At 37.3% G+C, this 24,747-nt stretch overlaps 1 protein-coding gene across 1 annotated transcript; it reads right to left on the reverse strand.

Annotated features, from left to right (window-relative positions):
* Positions 1–310: 310 nt before the first annotated feature.
* Positions 311–22,677, reverse strand: unm_sa1261 (un-named sa1261). The gene is made up of 4 exons (XM_051104089.1): positions 22,476–22,677; positions 10,970–11,192; positions 5,235–5,437; positions 311–3,538 (listed from the first exon to the last, which is right to left on the reverse strand). The coding sequence occupies exons 2-4, from the start codon at positions 11,139–11,141 to the stop codon at positions 2,693–2,695; spliced, it is 1,221 nt and encodes a 406-aa protein (XP_050960046.1). The 5' UTR covers positions 11,142–11,192; positions 22,476–22,677; the 3' UTR covers positions 311–2,692.
* Positions 22,678–24,747: the final 2,070 nt, after the last annotated feature.

The following is a 24,747-nucleotide window of genomic DNA, read 5'->3' on the forward strand; positions in this document are numbered from 1 at the left end:
GCCAGTAGCTCACGAGTGCAAAATAACGGTGCCCCCATAGTCCAAAATATGTATAAAACAAAGTGGATTTAAATAACGTAAATCTTTAGTGGGTTTTCTCATATAAATTTCAGTAAGAGACATCATTTACATTATATAAGCCAAGTCTTAATATCTGGGGCTCCCCTTAAAAGAGTCTATATTACCTGTAGAGATCTATCTAGTAGCTCTTCCTTTCATTTCAATGGTAGTTACATCACCAGGATGCTGCCATCATATGTGAAAACCAGTTGCTTTGCTTCAGAAAAGACACAAAAGCCATATGGTTCAGTACTTTTAGTTTTTATTTCTACAATGTTTCTCCAGAGCAATGTTGATTCATGCAAATATTTCTGGAAAACACAACACGTTAAAACGTCTGTTTTTGTCCTTTTAACGAAAGATTTTCACATTTGACTTGTTTTCTTCATACATTTTGCAGGGTTGAATTGTCTTTCAGCTTCTTCATGGTTATTGTCTATGAGCACATCAATATGTTTTGTACGTACTGTACTGTTGGCCCATGTTCTGCACATGAAGAATTAAAAAACTTGTTTTCCTTTTTTTTCTTTATTTGCACATTGTCCTTTTTGACTCCACTGAAACTTTATCAAGATATGCAAACTTGTGCTAATTTCAAGTATTACTACACAATAATTGTCACAATTCTAAAAAGTAGCACAGATACCATCTCCTTACATTGGTTTCCTGTTATCCATGCAAAAATGCCCTTTCAAACATTGTCGACACTTCTATATTATTTTTTTTGCATTTTAACAACACAAGATCAAAACATTTCCAATGAATTAACTTCTTCTGCTACCTTTCTTCAAACAAGAGTATGACATTGAACAAATGTCATTGTAAAATGTATAAATATTAAATAAAAAAATGAAAAAAACTTTTTTAAATTGCGCAAGACTTGTGATTTTAATATCTAAATGCAGAGTATACCAGGTTTAGCAGCTGGCAATTTTTTTTTCTATGTAATTAATGGTCCAAATAAAAGATCTTACACAGATATACAACATGACCTTCATTTTTTGGACCAAAGCAGCACTTTTTTTTTTTTTTAGACATCAATGCCCCATTAGTCATGAAAAATAAATATGACATTTTCATTTAACAGATCCTTCCTACGCCTCAAGTAACAAATTATGTGTTAAAGAAAACATGAAATGGTGTTTGAAACCATTTCACGAATAATTCTACTAAAAATAACCATCATTTGACATTTTAATGTAAAACAGGATACTCAGTGAGAAAAAATGAAGGGGCGGTATCGGAATTTATCTGAAGTTTCTGTTACATATCAGAATGAAGTCAAGCGGTTGGAAGGGAGGGTTTGAAAGTAAGAAAAAGAAACAAAGATCAGTTTAGTGGAAGAAATTTTTAGTAAACAACCCTTGATGAAGACAACTCTTTTCATGTTTTGAGTAATGTGCACTGGCAAGTGCACGGTAAGACTGGGAATATGTATAAAGAAAGTAAATAGTGTAAATTTTGATTTCATGTTGACACAGTGAATGGTATACCTGAGAAATCCTTAAACTTCACTCAGTAAGCACATGTACGTCAACAAGACATCTATGAAAGAGAACACTGCAAATCTGGAAAGTATAACATGCTCTTGTAAGCTTCATGTTTTGTCTACAAACATCTGATTAACAACTTAAAACAAATTAATCTATATAATTCTAAGTCTCACACTGGAAAAACATTGGCTGAATGTCATTCTAACATCCAACTTCTCAAGAGACTCCAAAACTGACATCTTCTAGAGAAAATCAAAAAGACGTCTCAGTGACATACGTGTGCTATCAGGACTCCATCCGTGATGCTCAGAAAGAGGAAATAATGTAAAGTACATAAAGTGGTATTGTACTTTACTTACTGTATGAATACATGAATGGCTCAATGGTGTTTAAAGTGTGTTTCTGGTAGCCATCTTGTCTAAATCACTCCTGTATTTGTGCACCTATAGCCCCGTAAAGAACTGTTTCTGAATGCAGATGTTTAGCAATAGGTGACAGAGTTTTTCAATCTACCATTCAAACCTCCCTAACAGTCTTCTGAAATCAAGTGATCTTTTCTTGCCAGTTTTGGTGTAATAGTGAGCAAACTGAAATTTGACAGTGCAGATTCTCTGCAAATTATAAATTAACATTGTAATGCTACAACATTAAATAAATAACAAAAAGGTCAAGACCAAAATGAATCACACAACACGTTTATAAAGTAACCAATAATCTTCCAAAGTCATATCCACTGATCACAGGGATGCACGAGCACAAAACAATACCAACACAGTTCCTACTGTGCTTCTAAAACCACATAAGTCTCCACATGAAAAGTTTTTTCCATGTTCCAAATCAAAGACGCAACATATTGCTTTATAGTTTTTTCTATTCCTCTAAAGTTTCCAATGTGTCGTTTTGGTCTAATTATATGTGGAAAACGTGGTTGAGACACAATCTGCAGACTTTGGTGATTGTCTTACAGATTCCCTCAGAGATACTCGTCATCGGGAAGAGTTTCAAGCTGTCAGCTCTTCTTGGGATGCTGAGCATTGTGCGTGAGCCTCTGACGCGTTTGCTTCACAAGGACTTGAGTCCTTATTGTCATCTAGTCATCCCAAGTATATGTGCAAGATAGGTTAATGCCAGTGACTTCACTAAACGCATATTTCAATTGGTGTCGTGACTAGGATTCGACCATTGCCATTGTTATCACGGGAGACGCGCTCGTAGCCGCCAGTGGAGGAAGCGGGGCTGTTCGTGGACGTAGAGGAGTAGTGCGCCGTCACTGGCTCCATGACAATACCTCCTTTAGCTACCCCGCACACTGGGGACAAGCTCTGTTGCTTCAAACGGTCCACCAGCTCATCTTCTTCCGAGGAAGAAGAGCTAAGCTCTGCCTGACGGCCATTCATCACTGTGTTGCCGTTACCGCCCGAGACATGGGTCGTGTTGCCGTTCTCCGTGTCGAGCATCCAGCAGTGGTTGAAGTAGCTAAAGACCTCTTTGACAGAGCATCGGCGGTCCTGCTCGATGGACAGCAGGCAGCGGAACATGCAGAGTGCGTCGTCAGTGAAACGCCGCCACTGGGAAGGCACCGCACTGGTTCGCCTCCGCCGATGCTGCCAGCGCACAAACTCCTCGTAGAAGGCGTCGGACGGGAGTGCTTTTTCCCAGGGGAAATTCCCAGTGAGCATGCAGAACAGAAGCACGCCGAAGGCCCACACGTCTGTGCTGTAGTCTACACACAGGCCCTCTTGCCGACTTGGGTCGCACAGTTCTGGAGCCGTGTACGGGATGGTTCCGCTCACCCGCTTCACTGGAGAGCCAGCGCATCGCGTCATGCCAAAGTCTGACAGTTTCACCTTCCGGCACTCCTTGTCAAAGATGAGGACGTTCTCCGGCTTGATGTCACGATGCACCAGCTTCTTGCAGTGCAGGTAATCCAGTGCAATCGCCACCTGGTGCACACACCGCTTGGCGACGTTCTCTGGCAACCCAACCTACGCACAGGAAGAATACGGAATTAGACGCTACAATGAAATACCATGTGGTTACATAATGGTTGCTATCATAATTCTCACAGACAGCCAAATCTGAAGCATAATGAGTGCCTGCAATAGAAAACCTGATCACCATAAAAAAGGCATTCTGTAATGCAGCAACAGGTTTGCAGGGAACATAAAGTCCTTAGTTATTTCTGTGTGATGAACACAGTGCACATCCTCAACTGAATACGCTGCTCCTCTCAGGCACTCACTGAACAGAACACATGGTGTGTTAGCAGTGGGAAAGAAAGACCTCAGGCTTGTGGGTCAGTCCTGGCAAGTTTCGGAAACCATATAAGGTTTGTCTAATAAATCACAGAATAGCATAGTAGTCACATAATGTGCTAACAGCTAGGCCCTGTCCACACAAACTTGAGTATTTTCAAAACTGTTCGTCCAAACACAGTATCAGGTCACTGAAACCGAACCTTTTTGAAAAGCCAAGGATGAATATTTTCAGAAACTCTGAAGATTTTGGATTGTGAGGTCGGAGTTAGTGCTTTTTTCAGGCTTCTGATTGGCCAACATGGCTTTACAGTTGACAGTGCTTCATACTGTAGCATGTTTGTGCGTTTTCAGGTGGACAGGATTTTTTTTTTATACGAAGGAAGGAAAATTCTGTTTAGAAAAATACCCATGTACGTGTGGACTGTGGGAACTACCTAGAAACACCCATCTATCCCATCCATCATTAAAAAAAGAAAAGGTGTATACAGTTGAGTTTAAAATTTTAAACACACCATGCAGAATCTGCAAAATGTTAATTATTTTACCAAAATAAGAGGGATCACACAAAATCCATGTTTTTTTTTTATGTAGTACTGACCTGAATAAGATATTTTACATAAAAGATGCTTACATAGAGCCAGGGGGTGAAAACATTTTGAATTTGAATATCAGGGTAAATGTAACTTATTTTGTCTTCTAGGAAACATGTAGGTATATTCTATAGCTTTTGAAGGGCAGTACTAAATGAAGAAAATATATTTAGGCAAAATAAGAAAAATGTACACATTTTCATTCTGTGCAAAAGTTTTCAAAGTTTTTACTTTTATAAATTCAACTATTACACAGTTGCAACTCAAAACCATGTAGAAGGACTTGTTTATATCATTTTTGCTTTTGTTAACACTATCGGTTAGGTTCAGGGTTTGGTTTTGGTGAAGGGTATGTTATTTTCCAACATGATAGAGCATGAACCTTTTAACGTCCCCAACATTTGAATTCTAAACCGCTGCAATAAATGCCAGAAGCAACTAATAAAACGTGGCCACAATGAACTGGACATGCATTTTAGCGCCTCTCACTGAACATTTCACTTTGAAAGTGCCGCAATAAGGTACGTAATATTGTTGTACAAACGTTGCCACAAGCACCATGATTTTTTTAATGATCCTGGGTTAACCAGCCTGGCAACCACTCAGAACAACCAACAGAATCATAATAGTGAGTTTTACACCACACCACAACTTTAATTTTCTCAAATGTAAAACTAGAGTTGATTACAATGTTGGAACCTAGTTTTCAGTTTAGAACAGAATTATTTTAATGCCTTCTTTTAGGACTCAAGCAACTGCAAATGCATATGTGCAAAGTAGCACAATCTAAATATATCTATGTCAAGTAGCGATTCAAGTTCTTGTTATCTCACCTGGGGAGGAATGATGTCAAAGAGATCACCTGCCAGTGCATACTCTTGAGCGAAAATGTAGTATTCGTCGGTTTCGAAGGCAATGCCATACATGTTGATGATGAAAGGGCAGGGTGACAGGTAGAGCGAGATGCTGTACTCGCGTAGGAAACTCTTCAGCTTAGTGGTTTTCTTCCTCAAGAATTTCAAGGCCATTTTCGTGCCTGGAAGAAAAAAGAGAGAGGTAGAGGTTAACATTGCTGGGCTTTTAATGCATTCCAGATTTTTTTATGACGCTGACACAGAGCTAATAGCCTGCTTGCAAGATTTGAACGTGCTCTTTTAAATGTCACAGCGAGACAATGTCAGGTCATGTATTAATGTGGGAAATCAATTTACAAGGGAACAGCTCTTTTTGACGAATAAATGCTCGAATAAAAAGTTCGAAAGGTTAAAGAAAATCTGAAGCAAGTTCCAATAACATGAATCTATTTTCTGTTGCTTATTCTGCCCAAATGTTTTTTTTGCTTATTGAAAAGTATTAGGCCATGAAAGTTTGCAAATGCTTCTGGCTACACAAGATTAATTGCATTGTTCAACTGCAGTAAACTCATTATATTATGTAGCGTCATCAGTCCCACCAGCAGTTTCTTCTTTTCAGTAAAACTTTAGCGCAGGGGTGGCCAATGTCGGTCCTGCAGAGTTTTGCTCTAACCTTGATAAAAACTCACCTGCCTGTAGCTTTCTAGTACTATTTAGACAAGGGGTCCTCAACTCTGGACCTCGAGATCCACTTTCCTGCTGAGTTTAGCTCCAACCCTAATCAAACCCACCTGAACAAGCCAATCAAGATCTTCAGGATTACTATGAAGTTGCAGGTAGGTGTGTTTAATCCAGGTTGGAGCTAAATTCTGTAGGAAAGTGGATCTTGAAGGTCCAGAATTGAGGACTGTAATCATTACTTTTAGATTTCCATCAGTTTCTTCAGTGTTTCCTGAGCATCCATTCACAGAGACTGACATGCCATATTTTGAATGAGCATTGTTTACTGTCACTCTATCATCTTTTAGATTTGTTCACCCCTAAATGACAAACTGTGATTGTCATTCACATGGTTTAGTCAACATCTTGAACAAAAAGACTTTTTGAAGAGATTTTGCCTGGGAGTTACTACTGAGGTTCTTTGCATAACACTGCAGAAGGTTAGCAGCTGCTGAGCACTTGAAAGGAAGGTCATATGGCAAGAGGAACCCCCGCCCCCAACTTTGTTATTACATAACACAACAGATAGCAGAAGCTGTCTGTGCAGAAAAGATAAAGGCCTTCACAAAGGACCTTCATTTTAAGAACAGCCGACAGTTGCACCTGCTCAGGCAGATGACAGACAATCTGGGACTGCAGTAGGTGGAACCTTATTGGAAACTGTAGCGCTACCATTCGCAGATGGTCACAGAATGCAATCTTAACCTACTATAGAGTAGTCCTCCTTTGTTGACATGCTTCCAATATATACATATATCAAGGGACTGTCCCTTTTTACATAGCCAAAAGGCTTTTTAATTTATCAGAACCTAGAAACCATGATTTTATAAATGCTAGTTGGTTCAAGTTGATATTATCAACCTGATCTCATGATGTACCTGTGGGAACTTTTTTCGCAAAAAAGCAAAATACGTACCACCATGTACGTTTCATGACACATTCAATGTGAAATGTCCACTGAGTGACTACATTGGAGAAGAGAAGAGAAAACTACTTTGACTTGTAGTCTTACTCCAGGGGAAAAAACACAACAACATTCCAGCTCTGCAATAATTCACACCGCAGCCGCCAATGAGGAAAAAGATGAAAAGCTGAAACCAGATTTTCACACCAGTATGACACATCATCAGTTGTGTACCACTTTGTAGAAAAGTGCAATTTAACATCACTTTACCTCAGACTTTCAACTTGGGAAATTACGCAGAAATCCCCAATTTTCATTTTTGCCAAGATGCAGGTGTATGCCATCAGTTAATCATAAACATTCACTTTTAAGCAAATGAAATGCACCAGTGAGTCCAAGTACCTACATTACATGATAATATAACCTGTTCAGCAAACGTTTGCATGAACAGGTGTTTAAAACACGGTAAATTACCTTTTCTGCTGATAACAGTACACCTGCTGAACAAATGCATCATTTATCCTCTGTGGTTTTGTTGCTAGGAGATGTCTGTGTTGACATATAGTTACTTTACGGAAGCATTGGCAATAGAACATTGAACATTTATAGAGAACAGAAGTGGTATACGACCCTGAGCAGTAGATAATGTGTTTGATACTTTCTGGAAGAGACAAACTGATCGTTTCAAACACAATATATGCTGAAAGTTCATTTCGGCAACTTTTATGATTACACTGGCATATAGATTAAAACATCTGCTATGATTGTGACCTCCGGGTTTCAGCATTTAATTACAGTCTGAGTATTCCCACAAACATTATGAAACTGTCAAGATCAGAGGAATGCTGAAAGCAAAATACAAATGGAAAATGGCAAACACAAATTCAATTTACTCCCCTAGTGATATCCTAGCTGGTAAACACATTCTTCCTCTGAGGGGCATCCCGTAATATACATGCAATAACTGTCAGGTATTGGAGCAGATATGTTGAAATGTAAATGTTATGACAGCACACAAGTTTTGCTGAGGACAGCAGGATTGTGGATTCCTGGAACTGCCCCCACAGTGTACTGCAGCATCCATCCTCTTAGTATGGCCAGTACTTCTGTGAATAATAAATGAGGTGTAGATGGATGGGGATTTTGGATACTGACAGATGGTGTGTTTTGCATCTCTTTGAAATCTGGAGGATGCACAAGCCAACCTGGGGGGCCGGGGGCGGAGGGCACTTTATCGGTTGGAGAGCATCACTACACTTCTAAAAAGATGTAAACATGACGTCTTGATCAGAATGTGTGGACTTCTTCAAAGAGCTAGAAGTAGCTAGAATGTAGCTAGAAGCAGGTGGTTGTTTTTTAGGTATGACTTCATGATCGACCAACAGTTCTGTAATGGGCTTTCACACCGGAGGAACCTTCTCATAGCTCCTAGAACTATTTGCTGAAGTACCCACTTTTTGGCGTATTCACACTGTAGGAACTAGTAACATATTTAGTACTAGGAACTCCATTTGGGGAAACTAAATTAGCTTCTGCTTCAGAGTAGGGTCTAAAACAGTTCTATAGGAACTACCAGTGATGTAAGTGTATGCTGATTGGCCAAACACATACGAAACAGCGGCTACTCTGCATTTTTAAAAAGCCATGTAAAAAATATCTACTCCAGTAATATGGAAAATTTTACTTGTCTGCAGCGTTGTGTACTTTTCTCAGCCTCAATGATATGTAACACCGCAAGTTGTCATAGTAGATTTAGTCAAATTTTCATGCTCTTTCAATCGTGTAAATTGTACGTTTACATTCAATTTCCGTTATCACGAAACCCACAACACACAATAAAGACAGCTCTGATCAGGCCGTCCTTCATTCACCCATTGCTGGCGTTTGAAAATGTTGCAAATAAAGACATTGCTGTTGGCCACTTCAGAGTTCCTGCTGCCGGTGCGAATGAAATCATAAAAACAGCCCGCTCTTTAGTAACCACCATGCTGACTAATTCTTAGAACAGAGTTTCTAGAACAACGCTGTGCTAAAGCCCCTATTCTGTATGTTGCGTTTTGGTTGGTGGCTCCCAGAATAGGCTGCTGGTGTTCCAACAAGGCTCCTTGACTAGCTAAACCACAAAGACTTCCTTGGTCACTGAGCACCACTGGTTGACTAGCTTCAACAGCTATGTGTGTTCATCAAAGAACAGCATATAAACATACTTTAATAGAAAGGCTAATAAGGTTTTTGACTAGCTAAACCAGCAAGACTTCCTTGGTCACTGAGCACCACTGGTTGATTAGATTCACTAGCTACTTTTTTGTCTGCATCACTACACTTCCAAAAAGAAATGTAAATATGACGTCTTGATCATATGAGGCTGAAAATGTAGCTGGGAGCAGGTGGTTGTTTTTTAGGTAAGCCTTTATTATTGACCAACAACTCTGTAATGGTTAGTATCATTAGGGGGTTTCAAACAGGAGGAACCTTTTTTTAGGAAAGGAAAGGAAAGGAAAGGAAAGGAAAGGAAAGGAAAGGAAAGGAAAGGAAAGGAAAGGAAAGGATGTGAGACCAAGTATGGTGACCCATACTCAGAATTTTTGCTCTGATTTAACACACCCAAGTGCACACACACAGTAGTGAGTAGTAAACAAACACGCATACACACATCCGGAGCAGTGGGCAGCCATTATGCTATCGCTGTGGCACCCGGAGAGCTTAAGGGACTCAAGGGACTCACCTCAGTTGTGGCACTGAGAGTGGAGAGAGCGCTGGTTATTCACTCCCCCCACCTTCAAACCCTGCCAGACCTGGGACTCGAACCCACAATCTTTTGGTTACAAACTGACTCCCTAACCATTTTATACTCTATATTTCTATACCTAGAACTATTGGCGGAAGTTCCCACATTTTGGTGTGTTCGCACTGCAGGAACGTATCTTGTTCTAGGAACTACATTTGGGGAAACTTTAGAGTAGTCTAAAACAGTTCTGTAGGAACTACCAGTGATGCTTGTAAGTGTACACTGACTGGCCAAACGCATACAAAACACCATACTCTGCATTTTTAAAAAGCCGCATGAAATATTTACTCCACAAACATGGAAAACAGCGATAATGACATTTATTTCTTGACATATTATTTCTTGACGACATTTGTTAATGTTGCACATAAAGACGGCTCTGTAGGCCGCTCCAAAGTTTCTGCTGCCGGTGCGAATGCAACCAGAAAAACAGCTCGCGGGGGGAATTGGTTCTCTAGGAACCACCATGCTGGCTAATTCCAAGAACTGAGTTCCTAGAACAATGCGGTGCTAAAGCCACTATTTAGTGTGTTTTGTTTTGGTTGGTTTCACTGTGTTATTGAAGAATTTGTCCCTTTGGAGTTGACAGCAAAATGCTCCATTAAGAATGGCACTTACCGTTCAGCAGACTTGGGTTTATGAAACCATTTCTGCACTATAAACGAACTAAACTTCGATGTCAGATGGACTTGTGTCCACTTCAAAAGCTCTAGTGTGAAAGCGCACGTAATAGCTGTGAGCTGCAGTAATCGTTAATCTAGGATTTTGAAAATATGACAGATGACTGATAAATAATGCATGATTTCACAGGACGGAGAGAATTGTGTGCCTGCATGTTTGTAAGTGTAGGTGGATTTCATTTTTGTGTACAAACATTCTTTGTAAGTTTGAATGGGAAAATTCCCCACAGGATGGTAAACTACAAATGAGACCTCTTTCATACCCCAACTGTTTGTCCTAGACATCAATTAACATTAAGGTAAAAGACATGAAATACTTAATCATAGCCAAGATACAAATATGTAATATTTGAATAACATACAACTCTCATACAACCTAGTCAGGGTAAGCACCATACTGAATCACACATGGATGAAAAGAAGATTGTGAGGGACAGACTTGACAGTCTTTGAAATGGCATTAATGGAGTTTTTGTCTACTAAAAGTGGTTTAAAAAGCTGAACAATTGCCATGTTGTTCAACACCCAATGTCAAACACACTGTACTTCTTTCCCTCACAGCCTTGTTTTCATTCCTGTCCAAATGTAAGCCAAGACACCCTGTCCAATTCCTTCAACCTACCTCTGATCTTGTGGATGACCAGGTCCACCTTGCCATAGGTGCCCTTCCCAAGCTCCCTAATGACCTCATAGTATTTATTAAAGTCCAGCTTCTCCAGGTTCTCAGCAGTGATGAGCTGCAGCTCTTCCAGGATGTCAATGGAGGAGCGGGACATGTGGGGCGAGGAGCTCATTATTCCAGAGACGGAGAGACCAGTTTCCACGACAACAGTTGATTTAGAAATCTAAAGGTAGGAAAAAGTAAAAGAAGGGCAGATTGTTGAAGTACATGATAAAATACTCTAAAAAAATCTATTTCACACTTTGGGCTTTGGAACATGATTGCACTGGACATGCACTTTATCACCGACATCAAAGTTACAGAGATTGTGGGGCTTCCTAAACAAATCCTTATATAACCTCATGCATCCTACAGTTCACTGATCTTCTTTCTGTTGTGTGGAGGCCCTTTCATGTGCACGACATCACAGGCTGTATCCGAAATGAGAACGTACGAGAGGAACTGAGCAGAACAAAAGATCAGAGCGCACAGACCCTGACCGATCCCCTTTGTAACGCTAAAATCACATAGTTCCATAGGGCTATTTACTTCCGCACCACGAAACCCTCTCCGAAAGGTGTTAGAGGGCAAACTAGCCTGTTGCATAACACCATTTCATAGTTTTTGGCTAGCATGCACCATATTGATTCAACAAATGAGCTGAATACAAGAGAACTGTAAGAACAGAACATCATTCATGAAGTAAGTACAGTGTATGTATTCACAGAGCACAATAAATAGAACTAAAGCAGTGTCTGATACAGGATCATGAATGATATCCAAAGTATGAAGCTTGTTAAAGCTGATATGTGACCATGGACCACAAAACCAGTCATAAGGGTCAGGTAAGGGTCATTAAGATTTATACATTATCTTAAAGCTAAATAAATAAGTTTTCCATTGATGTATGGTTTGTTAGGATAGGATAATATTTGAAAGTCTGTAATCTGAGGATGCAAAAAATCAAAGCATTGAGAAAATCGCCTTTAAGGTTGTCAAAATAAAGTTCTTAGCAATGCATATTACTAATCAAAAATTAAGTTTTGATATATTATGGTAGGAAATTTACAAAATATCATCATGGAACATGATCTTTACTTAATATCCTAATGATTTTTGGCATAAAAGAAAATGTGATAATTTTGACCCATACAATGAAATTTTGGCTATTGCTACAAATATAGCCGTGCTACTGAAGACTGGTTTTGTGGTCCAGGGTCACATATTACTTTTCTAAATGACTTAAAATTTCCGGAAACAGTGGCAAATGGACAACTTAATGCTGGTATGTTTAAATCCTACAGTAAAATTTGATTACACATTATTTAAAGGTGTCCTTGTTGCGATGTAATTACTGTATATGATTAAGTATTGAGTAATATTATTTAACAACATGTACTTAACTAGAGGGTTCGGGGTTGGTTTATGTTTAATTACATGTATGAATGTAGAATTTACTGTTTATACTATAGTAAGTACACACTGTAAAAAAAAATCATGCTTTTAGTGGTACAATACTATTAAACGGTTAACGGAAGTTCCCTTACTAGATTATGGTGAAAAACGGTAACGGACAGTTTTTGGACGTGAGAAGAAACTTATTCCAATTTATAGTGAAAACTAAACATTTCCAGAATTCCTTGTATTACATTTCACATTTGACGTTTTTTTGTTGTTGTTGTTGAAATAACTATGTTTTTATTTAGATTTTTCTTACCAGTTATGTTCATGAGGGTTGTATGTTACATTTATTGTTGTTAAATTAATGTTTTTGCATTATTCCAGTATCACATGTGTTACCACAATGCTGTTTAGTATTTCTATATATATTAGTATTTTTTGGCCCAACTTGATAATCTTTAAGAATCTGCCTGTAAACAACACACTAAAATTGCACACTTTTAAACAAGCAAACTTGCAAGTTTTGTAGTAGTAGTTGTAGTTTTGCATGCTGTTATTTCTCTGAACATCTGTTGTTTTAATATATGAGGGAATACAATATATCAGGCATTATGAATGTTGTGAAATACGAAATTAGAATGTCGTGAGATATTAGATTTCATAACGGCCTGCTCAAAGAATGCTCAATGGAATTTCTGCTAATATAACAGTCTGTCTGATGAAATTTCTGAATGAATTTACAGCCCTGATGGCACCTCGGGCCTGCCAGTGCTCATTAATAGAGAGGAATGTGTTGAATGAGACAGGATGACAGCACTTCCTGTTCAGTGACACCATCTGTGGAAATTTGAAAATGCCTGTGTGTGTGAGAGAGAAAGAGAGAGAGTATGGAGTTTTTTGGAAAGCTTTTTTTCTGGCTACTCATCAAACACTTTGAACCCCATGCACAAATCTAGCTTTTTCTGCTTCCCATCTCAAGGATGGACGATTGACAAATAGATGAAAGGAGGACTGTGTCAGTTAATAACAAAGTCTTGATCTGATAGGAAACATTCAGCAGAAAACAAATCTATGGATTGCTTTATTCTCTTCTAGTCATACACAAATTACTTATGAAAGACCTAGATCTAGATCTTATCTAAACGGTTAATCATTTTCAAACATTTTTAAGCTTTACAGTAATATTCAACACTGATTAATGTCTTTCTGACTTGCAGTATCCCTTATCACTTAAATTAAGATTATAATAATTGAACTTTAAACACAATATCAGACTTTAGCACCTCTTTTTACTTTTAGATAGTTATGAGGTTAAATACAGATTTAAAAACCATTACAAGAAATAGTTTAATAGTTATGTTGCTGTTTTTAAAATCAAATCTTTGCATAGCTATTACAGGAAACACTGACATTTAATAATGCCTTAGAAAAAAAAAAGTTAATCTTAAAAAATAAAGCATATACACAAACCCAAATAGGAAATAAAATAGTTATCAAATAGTGTCCTTTTCTGTGTCCTAAACTCCTAAAACAATCAAATGTGTATGTGTGTGAAAATAGGATGTAATCCCCCTAACTCTAATTTAATTACATGTTTTTTTCTCAGTGACTATAACAAATTACAGTTACATTTATTTTGTAATAAATTAAGTAATTCTGTTACATGTAACTAGTTACTCCCCAACACTGTAGATATGTGCTTATGAGTCCCAAAGAGAAAACATCAAAAGCATTTCTGAAACAAAATATCACACAGTATAGAAAAAAAACTAAACGCAGTGTCCATTTACATTAAGCGCAAATAGCCTGCCTTGTTGGCAGAGGCTATTTACACTAACTCCGCCCACCAACGTGTGATTCTTGTAGTCAAGAACATAAAAGACAGCTACCAAACGTCAGCTCTAGTGGCGTAGATGATACATTGCATTCTTTTTGACGTGATAGACCCGGGTTCTATTCTACCTTTGCCACACTTTTTTTTTCTCCTTTTTCAAATACCATATCACATTGGAAAGGCATTTATTTTCAATTAAAATGAAGGAAATAATCAAAAAGTTTAAAAAAAAAGTATCGGGTAGGGTTAGGGTAGGTGTAGGGAGGACTTTATTGTCCCAATAAGGTGGCATCCATTTAATAATGTGAACTGCAATTATAATTTACACTCAATACGCTATTATTACATACTGTTTTATAATATACTACAATACTGAGGTGCAGATAATTGCCACTATTTGCAATAAACATTATAAATAGCAGAAAATCTGTGTAAATAGCACATTGCTAAAAAAAAATACTGCTATTTTGATTTAATGTAAACAGCCTCTATCTCTATTTACACTTATTGCAAATAGCCGCTGTCAAAATTAAATCTTCTTTGCATCCGGAATTGCGTAGGTACTACATCTGAATTTGAACTTGCTTCGCAACCATGAAAAAAAGAGAGTATTTTCTATTTAGTATGAATAGGGGTAGTATGAAACTTGCACATACTACAACCATCATGTTGATACTGTCACATAACTTACAGGCATCCTTTGCGTTGCTTTACTGACATTCACAATCCTTTCCCATGGCCTCATGGGATAGTAAAGAGTCCATCTACTGCACTTTTAAGAATCAGCGAAAAAACTGGGTCATCTAGGTATTTTTGCACATACTACTCTTTTAGCGTATTGTTTCGCCTACTATGTAAGTACTCCATTTCGGACACAGCACTTGTTTTCTGAGTGATTTCTTGGCACTTACAAAGCTGCTATTACTGAGTGGTTTGCTAAGATGTTGCTGGGCAGTTCCCACAGTGTGGTTGCTAGGTAGTTACTGAAGAGTTTGAGTAGTTGCTAGGAAGTTGCACACCTGTTCATCCAGAACTGAAGCCTTCAGTGGCAGCTGCTCCCTTTAGACAAACACTCATGACAACTACAACTCCCAAGAGCCCCAGCTCACATTTGCACAAACACACAACTATAGATAGATAGATAGATAGAAGAACATAAGCCCAATAACAGTATAATAAGCAGTGACTGGATGTCATTTTCAAAGCAAGTCTTTCCAGTGGACATACATACACACAACAGCCCACACAGTTTCTCATCTCTTGAGTAAATGTGGCATGTTGTACCACCGTTTTCTTCATGCAGCTCTCCATTACCAATGTGCTGAGCCCGCTGCTTTGTTGACCTGTTTCTTATCGTGTGCTCACTGTTTATTTCTCTGGCTCTCCTCCTCCAGCATCTACAGAAATAAAGCAATGCTGCCAGAGATGGAGTGGCTGCCAAAGTCCTGTGCTTAGCCATTTAAAGGTAATAATCATTTCAAACAGCTTAATCAATGCTGTATGGGCTCTCACAGCCACCGCACTCAACACTCGCACTGTAAATATCCATCAAACTCCTTTAGAGGTGAGCACTAGCACTTAATATTTACGTATGCTGCATGTATAAGCTGCATAGCTACAACCTGCAACCACTATGAAATGTTTCAAATGAAAGAATTAAAAAGGCTGTACAACCTCAAGCATCACTACTCCTCATATTTAAGATTAAAGATTCAAACAAGCATTAAGCAGCTTTGTTGTGTAAAGGTGTGCTGCTAAATTCTGAATTGATCTGGTGGACAATATGGCTGAAAAATTCCTATAGACTTGTATTGATGTAGGGAAGCTGTATAGAGCCTTGGGGTGGGGATTTTTTAGACTTAGGGCCAGATGTACTGAACAGGGCAAATTAGCGTTAGAGCGCAATTCCATAAAAGTACCGATGGGAGGGAAAATCCTGTGTGTGATTTACTAACAATGCACACATTAAAGAACAGATGCAGCCAGATCATTTCCATAATGACCAGTGCAATCTACCAAGAGCAGTGCAAACTAACGCCTGTTTCAAGACATGCTTTTTTGGGCACTAAATAATGGTGCAAATACCAGTAATTTGACAAGCACAAATGCTAGTAAATCGCATAGAGTGATTCATTTTACTTGTACCATCTCATGACAAAAACATACCTGTGGGAACTTTTTGCAAGATGAGAAAGTACATATCACTGCAGTTTCCAACAGAAAATAAACACTAGAGGTGGTAAAACAGCGAGCCTAATAATAGTGAAAAACATGACTCACAATGAAAGGACTGAAAGGTGAGTTATCAAAAAACAAACTAAAACGGCATGCTTGCAATTGCATTTATACATCACATTCGCTTTGTTCATACTATCGGGTGGGTTTAGGTGTATTGCAGATTTTATTTTAAAACGTCAAAATTAACGCCAACGGACATTTCAAGTCAGAACTGCAGTGACACGTACAAAACCAACGTCACATAAAACGTACCATATGTACGTTCATCTGCTCCGGGAGAAAAAATAAGAACACTCTTTTAGCGCCCCTTAGTGGACATGTCACATCAAATATGTCACGAAACGTACATGGCGGTATCTATTTAGCATCTTGCGAGAACGTTCTCACAGGTAAGTTTTTGACATTAGTCAGGCTCAAAAAAATACATTTTTAAAGAAATATACTTTAAAATAGTATGCTTAAGTGCAAATTTAATCTAATGTTTTTGTACACTTAAATGCAAGTTATTTGCAATTAAATGAAATAGTATTATAGTTAAAATGCATATTAAATGCAATTAGTTAAAAGTGTTTTATATTTAATGTAAATTTAATGTCATATATACATTCAATTTACATTAAATCTATTAGCAATTACACTTTGTAATGATGAAGTTTCCTTTAAAATATACTATTGAATATACAGTTACAATTAAAATCAAATACTTTAGCTTTAGTATGTTAGTCAACATAAAATAAGTGCACATCTTTAAAGCACAACAAAAGAAAATTCAAACATAATGATTTGAAAATATACATTTTTATTACAAAGTGCACTTTTAAAAGTGTACTTAAGCGTGTTAAAAAATATGTGACCCTGAACCACAAAAACAGTCTTAAGTAGCATGGGTAGCCAAAAATGCGAAAAAAGTTATTGCTTTTTCTTTTATGTCAAAAATCATTAGGATATTAAGTAAAGATCATGTTCCATGAAGATATTTTGTAAATTTCCTACTGTACATATATCAAATGCATTGCTAAGAACTTAATTTGGACAACTTTAGAGGCGATTTTCTCAATATTTAGATTTTTTTGCAGATTCCAGATTTTCAAATAGCTGTATGTCAGCCAAATATTATCCTATCCTAACAAACCATACATCAGTGAAATGCTGTTTATTCATTTGGCTTTCAGATGATGTATAAATCTTAATTTCAAAAAATGTATCCTTATGACTGATTTTGTGGTCCACGCTCACATATAAGTCATTAAAGTGTACTTTAAGTGTATTTTATTTATTATTTTACCTGAAAGCCCAATATTTGAAAAATACACTTTTACAAATTGAAATACAATAAAAGTACTCATTCAGTACAAGTAATTCACAAGGGTACTTCGCTCCCTAGTGCAGGTAATCACAGTGTTTGTATTTGTGCAGTACAAAAAAGCCATCACCCTTTCATACCAACATAAAGTAGAGCATGAGAAACCTGCAGAGATATTGACAGCAAATGCTCAGCGGACTGTGTTTGTATGTCAGCATGGAAGACGATGCATTTTATTTACTCTGTTCCCATGGAAATCGAGTAGCAGACGGATAAACCACCAGTGGAAACTGAAATGGTGTTAGGACTTTGTGTACTTTCACAAAACCTTTTTGCCATCAGTTTCTGTAATGAAGAAGATTTATCTTGCGCTGAAAACAGAACTAGACAGGGTTCAAAACAAGATTGAAATTGCCCTTGGAGTTATGGAGTAATCAGTGTATGGAAGGTAGATATAGAAGCCTGTCCAATGGTTTAGCAGCACAAATCCCTCTACCATTAATCACAACGGCAATCACGTGCAGCAGGAGCGCAGAGGAAATGAATATGTGGGATATCCACAGAATCTTGGACAACTATTCATTTTTCCAATCCTTAAAGAGATAGTTTTCCCAGAAATGAAAATCCTGTCATCATTTACTCATCCTGTATGCATTTCTGCAGTTCTGTGGAACACAACAGAAGATATTTTTTAAAAACCACTGGAGTCCAGACCCCATTGACCTTGGGATGATGGCAAGAGTTTTCATTTTTGGATCAACAATCCTTTCAAATCAGTTGCTTTGAAGGTACTGCATCTTCCCAGGTCCTATTGTGCACCTTAGATCTCTTCTAAACCATTTTGTTGTTTGTCTTCTAGTGCAACACTTTGCGATAGCACGCTCTACTGTGTTCTGTGACGGTGCTGGGCTTTCTGAGACTTTCGAGAAAGCCCCATAAGCCCTGTTAGTGCTGGTCTGTTTGCTGGCTGTGTTGGTTCTGTGTCCTGTACACACAAGCACACACACGCACACACGCAATGCTCACGGTGCTATGAAGCACATCAAAGGCAGTGGGCTTGGCAAGTCTCTGCATTTTGTGTTCACGCTTGGAGACAGATCAGCACAGACAGAGGGCTCGAGGCTTGGTCCTGTAGTCCTCTCTGCTGCTTTCACAGCGAGCACAACACTCCCCGCTGGTGAGGCAAACAGGCAGGTCACAAGCTTAAAGTCAACATGCAATCAAAACGACTCATATTTATTTTTTTAATGCATGTTCCTTGTGTTATTCTAAAAATATCTTTTATCAAAAGAATAATAATTTGCTCCGCCTCTTTCCTTTTAGCTGCCTTCTTAAGGGTCGTTCACACTAAAAGCGTTTTTACATCTAAAAACGCGAGATGCAGCGCTCAGAAGTGTTTTTTTAAAAAGCACAGCACAGACTGCCGTCAAATAAAACAGCTGGCATTACAACTTGCTTCTGTACACTCCTAAAAATAAAGGTGCCATAGAAAAAACATTTTTGGTTCCACAAAGAACCATTCAGCCAAAGGTTCTTTAAAGAATCATCTCTTTCTTACCTTTTTATACTCTAAAGAACCTTCTTTTGCCACCAGAACCATTTGTGAAACAGAAAGGTTCTTCAGATGTTAAAGGTTCTTTATGGAACCATTTAGACAAAAATGGTTCTTCTATTGCATCGTGAAGCACCTTTTTTTTTGTGTAAACTAAAGCTTGCAACGCTTGCCCCGCCTCCAGGGTCTGCTGATTGGTCCACAGTTTTGGAACTGATAATAGGTGCATTTCCATTACAGACTTGCGCAAAACATTTGCAAAATTTCATAAGTGTCATAAAAAACTGTTGCGAAATGATGGCGTTTCCATTAACCGATGTTATGCGACTAAAACTTAATTTCGCAATAAGTCATAGAGATGGATGTTGGTAGATATATGTATGTTGCAGCCATCGCACTAGCCAATAATTTTAATTTTAGGAGACATAGGTGTCTATCTTTATAGAAACAGCGCAGAAAGACGCTTTTGAAGCTGAAACGAGTCTGGTATAAACACAAGCATTGACTAGAGTTGACTAGACAGCTCTGTAGACTTGTGCAGTGTAAATGAGGGGTTATCCAAGCTTTAATGGCAAGAAAAACCCCCTTATTCCAAGCATTGTGTAGACAATGCTTGTGTAAGCGGCCACATTTTATGTGTTTTTTTAAGTTATACTACGTTAAAAAATTATCATATGATTTTTTTGTACACAAGGTGACCTGTAAATGCGAAAAAGTAATTTCCATTGCAGTTTTGCCAAATCCCTTTTTCGAACTGCCTGAAAAATCACCTCATGCGAGTGTAATATATGAGAGTTTTTGCAAAATTGACGTGTTTCCATTAGGCGTAGCCTATTTCAATTTGCACAATTTGAAGGGTAATGGATGTGCAGCTATTGATGAATGGTGCTGCATGTAAGTTAAAATTATTTTAACTTGACAGTATTGTAAAAATTTGTCGCTGCAAAAGTCGCAAGACATGAGCGCAACAGTTGCACAACCGTTTAGTGCATTTACATAGAAAAACAATGGAAAAGTAGCACATCATGAAGAATGCATTCTGTGTGAATGGCCCCTTGCTTTTTCAACCCCCAACCATCCGCGTTTCCATGAAAATGTTCCACAAAAATGTTGATAAAAAACTGCTGCGAAATGACTGTTTCCGTTAACTGATGTAATGTGACTAAAACGTAATTTTTCCTCTCACGATCAGTCATGGCAATGGATGTTGGAAGGTTTACGTATTGTGCAGCCATCGTACTAGCCATTCATTTTATTTTAATATCTCTTTTTCAAATTGCCTGAAAAATCACCTCATGCAAGTGTAGAAACTTTTTTTTTTTTTTTGTGAAATCGACACCGTATTTTAAATTCACAATTTCAATTTGTGTAATTTGAAGGGTGATGGAAACTAAAAGTTGAAATTCTTTTAACTTGACACAACATCTTAAAAATTCACTGCTGCAAAAGATGCAAGACGCGAGCGCAACAGTTGTACACGTCCATTTAAAAAGCAATCGAAAAGTAGCGCACTGAAAAGGAATAACACATTCTGTGTGAACGGCCCCTTACTTTTTCAACCCCCAACCGGCCGCTCCAGCCACCTGCCTCTATTCTGATATGTAACACCCACTTTTAACAATCCATTCATTTCCTGGCAAACAAGTACTAATTCAAAGACTTATCATCATTTGTCTTTTTAAAATACTATTTAATTTGCAAATATGTCAGTTGAAGCCAGTTGGTTTACAAATGGCACTGTCTGCACATATTTGCATGGCTGTGTGCAAATGCTATGAAAGGTCTTTTCTAGCCTGTCATTATAGGTCTTATACATATACTTATTTCAGATATCGCCGCATGTCTGACCAAGGTTGATTGATCAAAATGTTGCAATTACATATTCATATGTTTCAGGCTACCAAAACATGATAGGATGAAATAACGTGGCCCTCAATATAAACATCATTAAATAGGACCAGACTATAAGACTATATGCGACCACAAAACCAGTCATAAGTAGCATGGGTATATTTGTAGCAATAGCCACTAATACATTGTATGGGTCAAAATTATCAATTTTTTTTCAAGCTTTTCAAATGACCCTTATGACTGGTTTTGTGGTCCAGGGTCACATATAAAAGTCTTAACTCCTCACCTATCCCAACAGACTGCTGGAATTTTGGATATCAGATGTTGGAATTTAAATAACGCCCATTTAGACAAAGGACAGAGCTGTGTGTGTCTGAACGCTCACACCTAGTGACAGACTCATGTCATTAGACGTGAGCATTTTGGGCATTCTGAGCTTATCGGCACCTGCCGAAAACCTCTCTTTAACAATATGTTTAATGAAAAGTATATATTGTGTTAATGTCAAATCTCAACTGCTAAATCTAAAACTGCATTAGTTAATGCCACATATATATTGGCATTTCATCTGTCCTGGTATAATCCAACACATCAGAGTATTACTCATGAAGTTTGCATATTTCAGCATGCCGTCATCTGTCCTGCAAAATCCTGTCCAGACAATACCTGTTATGAAAGCAGTGTGAAAACATTCAGTTCAATGAGTGCACTGAATGTACACTTCAGCCCTTTGGGCTTGTGTGAGCGTGCATGTGGGTGTCCATGTGCATGGCTATGCATGTGTGCAAAATAAAAAGAACACAGACATACATAAACAAACATCTCTCTTTGGTATACAACAGACATATGACAACCTGCTTGAATGACATGCCTTCAATCTGGGTTATACCCGCCTTACAGCAGCTCAAGATGTGTTTTGGCAATCTATTGTTCTTCAGTGAATTGCTTCCTATGCAGATTACATAGTGATAGGCTCAGCTGCATTGAGACCTTCATGTCAATAATAAGAAAAATGACTGAAAATGGCTTCTGCTGTCTGTTTACATGTAAAGCAGTGTGTTATTATAACACATACAATAAATAAATAGTGAATAACACTTAGAAGTAAAGAAAGGTATTATGGAAGTAAGGCATTTGCATTATCCAAACAGTAACATATGCAAATGCTGATTTTAATATAGCAGTTCTCGGTTCTTACTGGATATGCAATGGCAAATGAGAATTGCATTGCGTATCAACACACAGCTTTTTTATACATTATATTATTGTTAAATATAGTGTTTCTTACCTTTTAAGGAACGAATGATGCGCAAACCCCCGCTGTCATTCCGTTGTGGTCAGTGTTAATGACTAAAACATCAGAAGCAATATTTTTCTGCTGCCCTCTCTGTTATTTTCTTAAAGCTTTGATGTACTAATATTGATTCTTGTGCACATCGCGCTGATGCGTCTGACAGAGCGACTGCTGTTGCCCTATTGTCTCTCCGATGGTTGTGGATGTCGATAATGACAGCGGTCTCCCCGCCCACCGCAGTATCGACCAATCAGAGAACAGACTGAGGGAGCGCTGCACACGCCCACAGCAAACCTCAACCAATCATAGAACAGAACGAGACAGCGACGTTCTAACCCGTTACGCCAATCCACCAATCAGGGAAGAAAGCGATGGACCGCTGAGGTCGGAGCGTTCTGTCTCCGTACAGATTTCTTTTTGCGTGAGGAGGTGCTTGGAGATGCTGAGACGCAGGACATGAGGGACAGAAATAATAACTTGAAGTTCCCACAGTCATGAAAAACCTGGAAATATCCATTTGTTCCAGCCATAGACAAGTAAGTAATGGAACAGTCAGGGAAATACATGTACCATTAGTAAAATATGTATTTAGTATACCTTCTTATGCTGGAAACTTCATGGTATATATTTAAAATTCATCTCGCAATTTGAGTAATTTGTGATTGAAGTCATGGTCATTCACTGGTCAAGGTGTGAAAACACGAAGTTAAACTAGGCTAACCTAAATTTGTTGGTTAAAATTAGATTTTATCGAGATGAAGACAACTTTCGATCGTTCTGTCAAAATAAATAAATAAATAAAAAGGTGAAAATGTAAATAAAATGTAGAAATTTGAAAATACATGAATGTTAGTTAAATATTAGAAACAGTGTTGTTTACAGAATTTGGAAGACATTATCTGAAACGACTCTTGAGGATTTGGGGTTTTGACATAGCATATTTCATTTGGTCTCCTCAGTCCTGAATTTGTGCATGATACAATAAAATCAGGCAACTACATGAGAGAAAGCAACTTACAGTGTTGGGGAAAGTTACTTAAAGTAATGCATTAAGTTACTTTTGCGTTACTTTTTAAATCTGGGTGGTGCTTGCTTCTTTGTTTTTAATATAAAACAATTTGAATGTAAAAGCTCTTTTACACCGAAATGAATTCACCTCAGGCTGAATGAAAAGTACATTTATGCAGGAGATCACTCTTCAGCTATGAAAAAAAAAAAAAAAAAAAAAAAAAAAAATTAAGCACAAATATTAGTTTATCTAAAGTCATTTTTGCTTATTAGTATGGTTGAATTGCATCTTTGAAGGTCAGCAGCAAAGACACTGGTTAACAAAATGGAATTAAATACATAAAGGATATTTATATTATTTAACATATTTAATTACTGCAGGCTTGTGTCATATTCTGAGTTTGCATTTCACTGTTTTTACTAATTTTGATGAATACTGAGTCAGTTTTTTTGTGAGTGAGATGAATTAATGCATGTTCACATTTAGTCTAGAATACAGTAACATCATGTTTACTAAAATTTCCCGACTGGAGACTTGTCAATCAATAAATGGGGAAAAAAGTAACTGGCGTTACTTATTTGAAAAAGTAACTCAGATATTTTCTTAGAAATTCAAAAGTAATGCGTTACTTTACTAGTTACTTTTAAAAAAGTAATATTACGTAACTCGCTTTACTTGTAATGCGTTACCCCCAACACTGGCAACTTATCTGGTTACTAAAATAAAATTTATCTAAAAGATAATAATATGAGGCAAATGTGTGCTAAGTGGTGTTAGCCTCCTACTTACACTATAAAAATGATTATCTTATTATTTTTGTCTTTATTTCTAGTATAAATATCTAAAAATTCTTAAATAAAGACATTTGAAAAGAGAAATGACTTAAGATATTAAGATTTGTTTAAGAAAATAAATAAATACAAATAAATAAATAAATAATTGTATTGTTTTTTAAAAATCTGGCAATGGGGTAAGAAAAATATCTTAATTCAAAGGGAAAACAAGATTATTTTTCTAGCCACACTGGCAGATATTATGTTTTTGTGTTTTAAGCAAAAACTTTTACAATTTTGATGATTTTTGTAAATGTATCATCAAATTTTTTTTTAGATATTTATACTAGAAAACAAGATAAAAATAATAAATAAGAATTATATATATATATATATATATATATATATATATATATATATATATATTCAAAAGTAGAAAAAATCATTTTATAACTCATTCACAGTTAACTATGGTCCATTTTAA

The sequence above is a fragment of the Labeo rohita genome, unplaced genomic scaffold (genome assembly GCF_022985175.1).
Source record: "Labeo rohita strain BAU-BD-2019 unplaced genomic scaffold, IGBB_LRoh.1.0 scaffold_63, whole genome shotgun sequence".
Lineage (NCBI taxonomy): Eukaryota > Metazoa > Chordata > Actinopteri > Cypriniformes > Cyprinidae > Labeo > Labeo rohita.

Coding starts and splice junctions, on each gene's coding strand:
- unm_sa1261 (XM_051104089.1), bottom strand. CDS start 11,141: ATGAGCTCCTCGCCCCACATGTCCCGCTCCTCCATTGACATCCTGGAA. Junction 5,438..10,969: donor GGTCATCCACAAGATCAGAG/GTAGGTTGAAGG, acceptor TTTTTCTTCCAG/GCACGAAAATGGCCTTGAAA. Junction 3,539..5,234: donor TTGACATCATTCCTCCCCAG/GTGAGATAACAA, acceptor TCCTGTGCGTAG/GTTGGGTTGCCAGAGAACGT.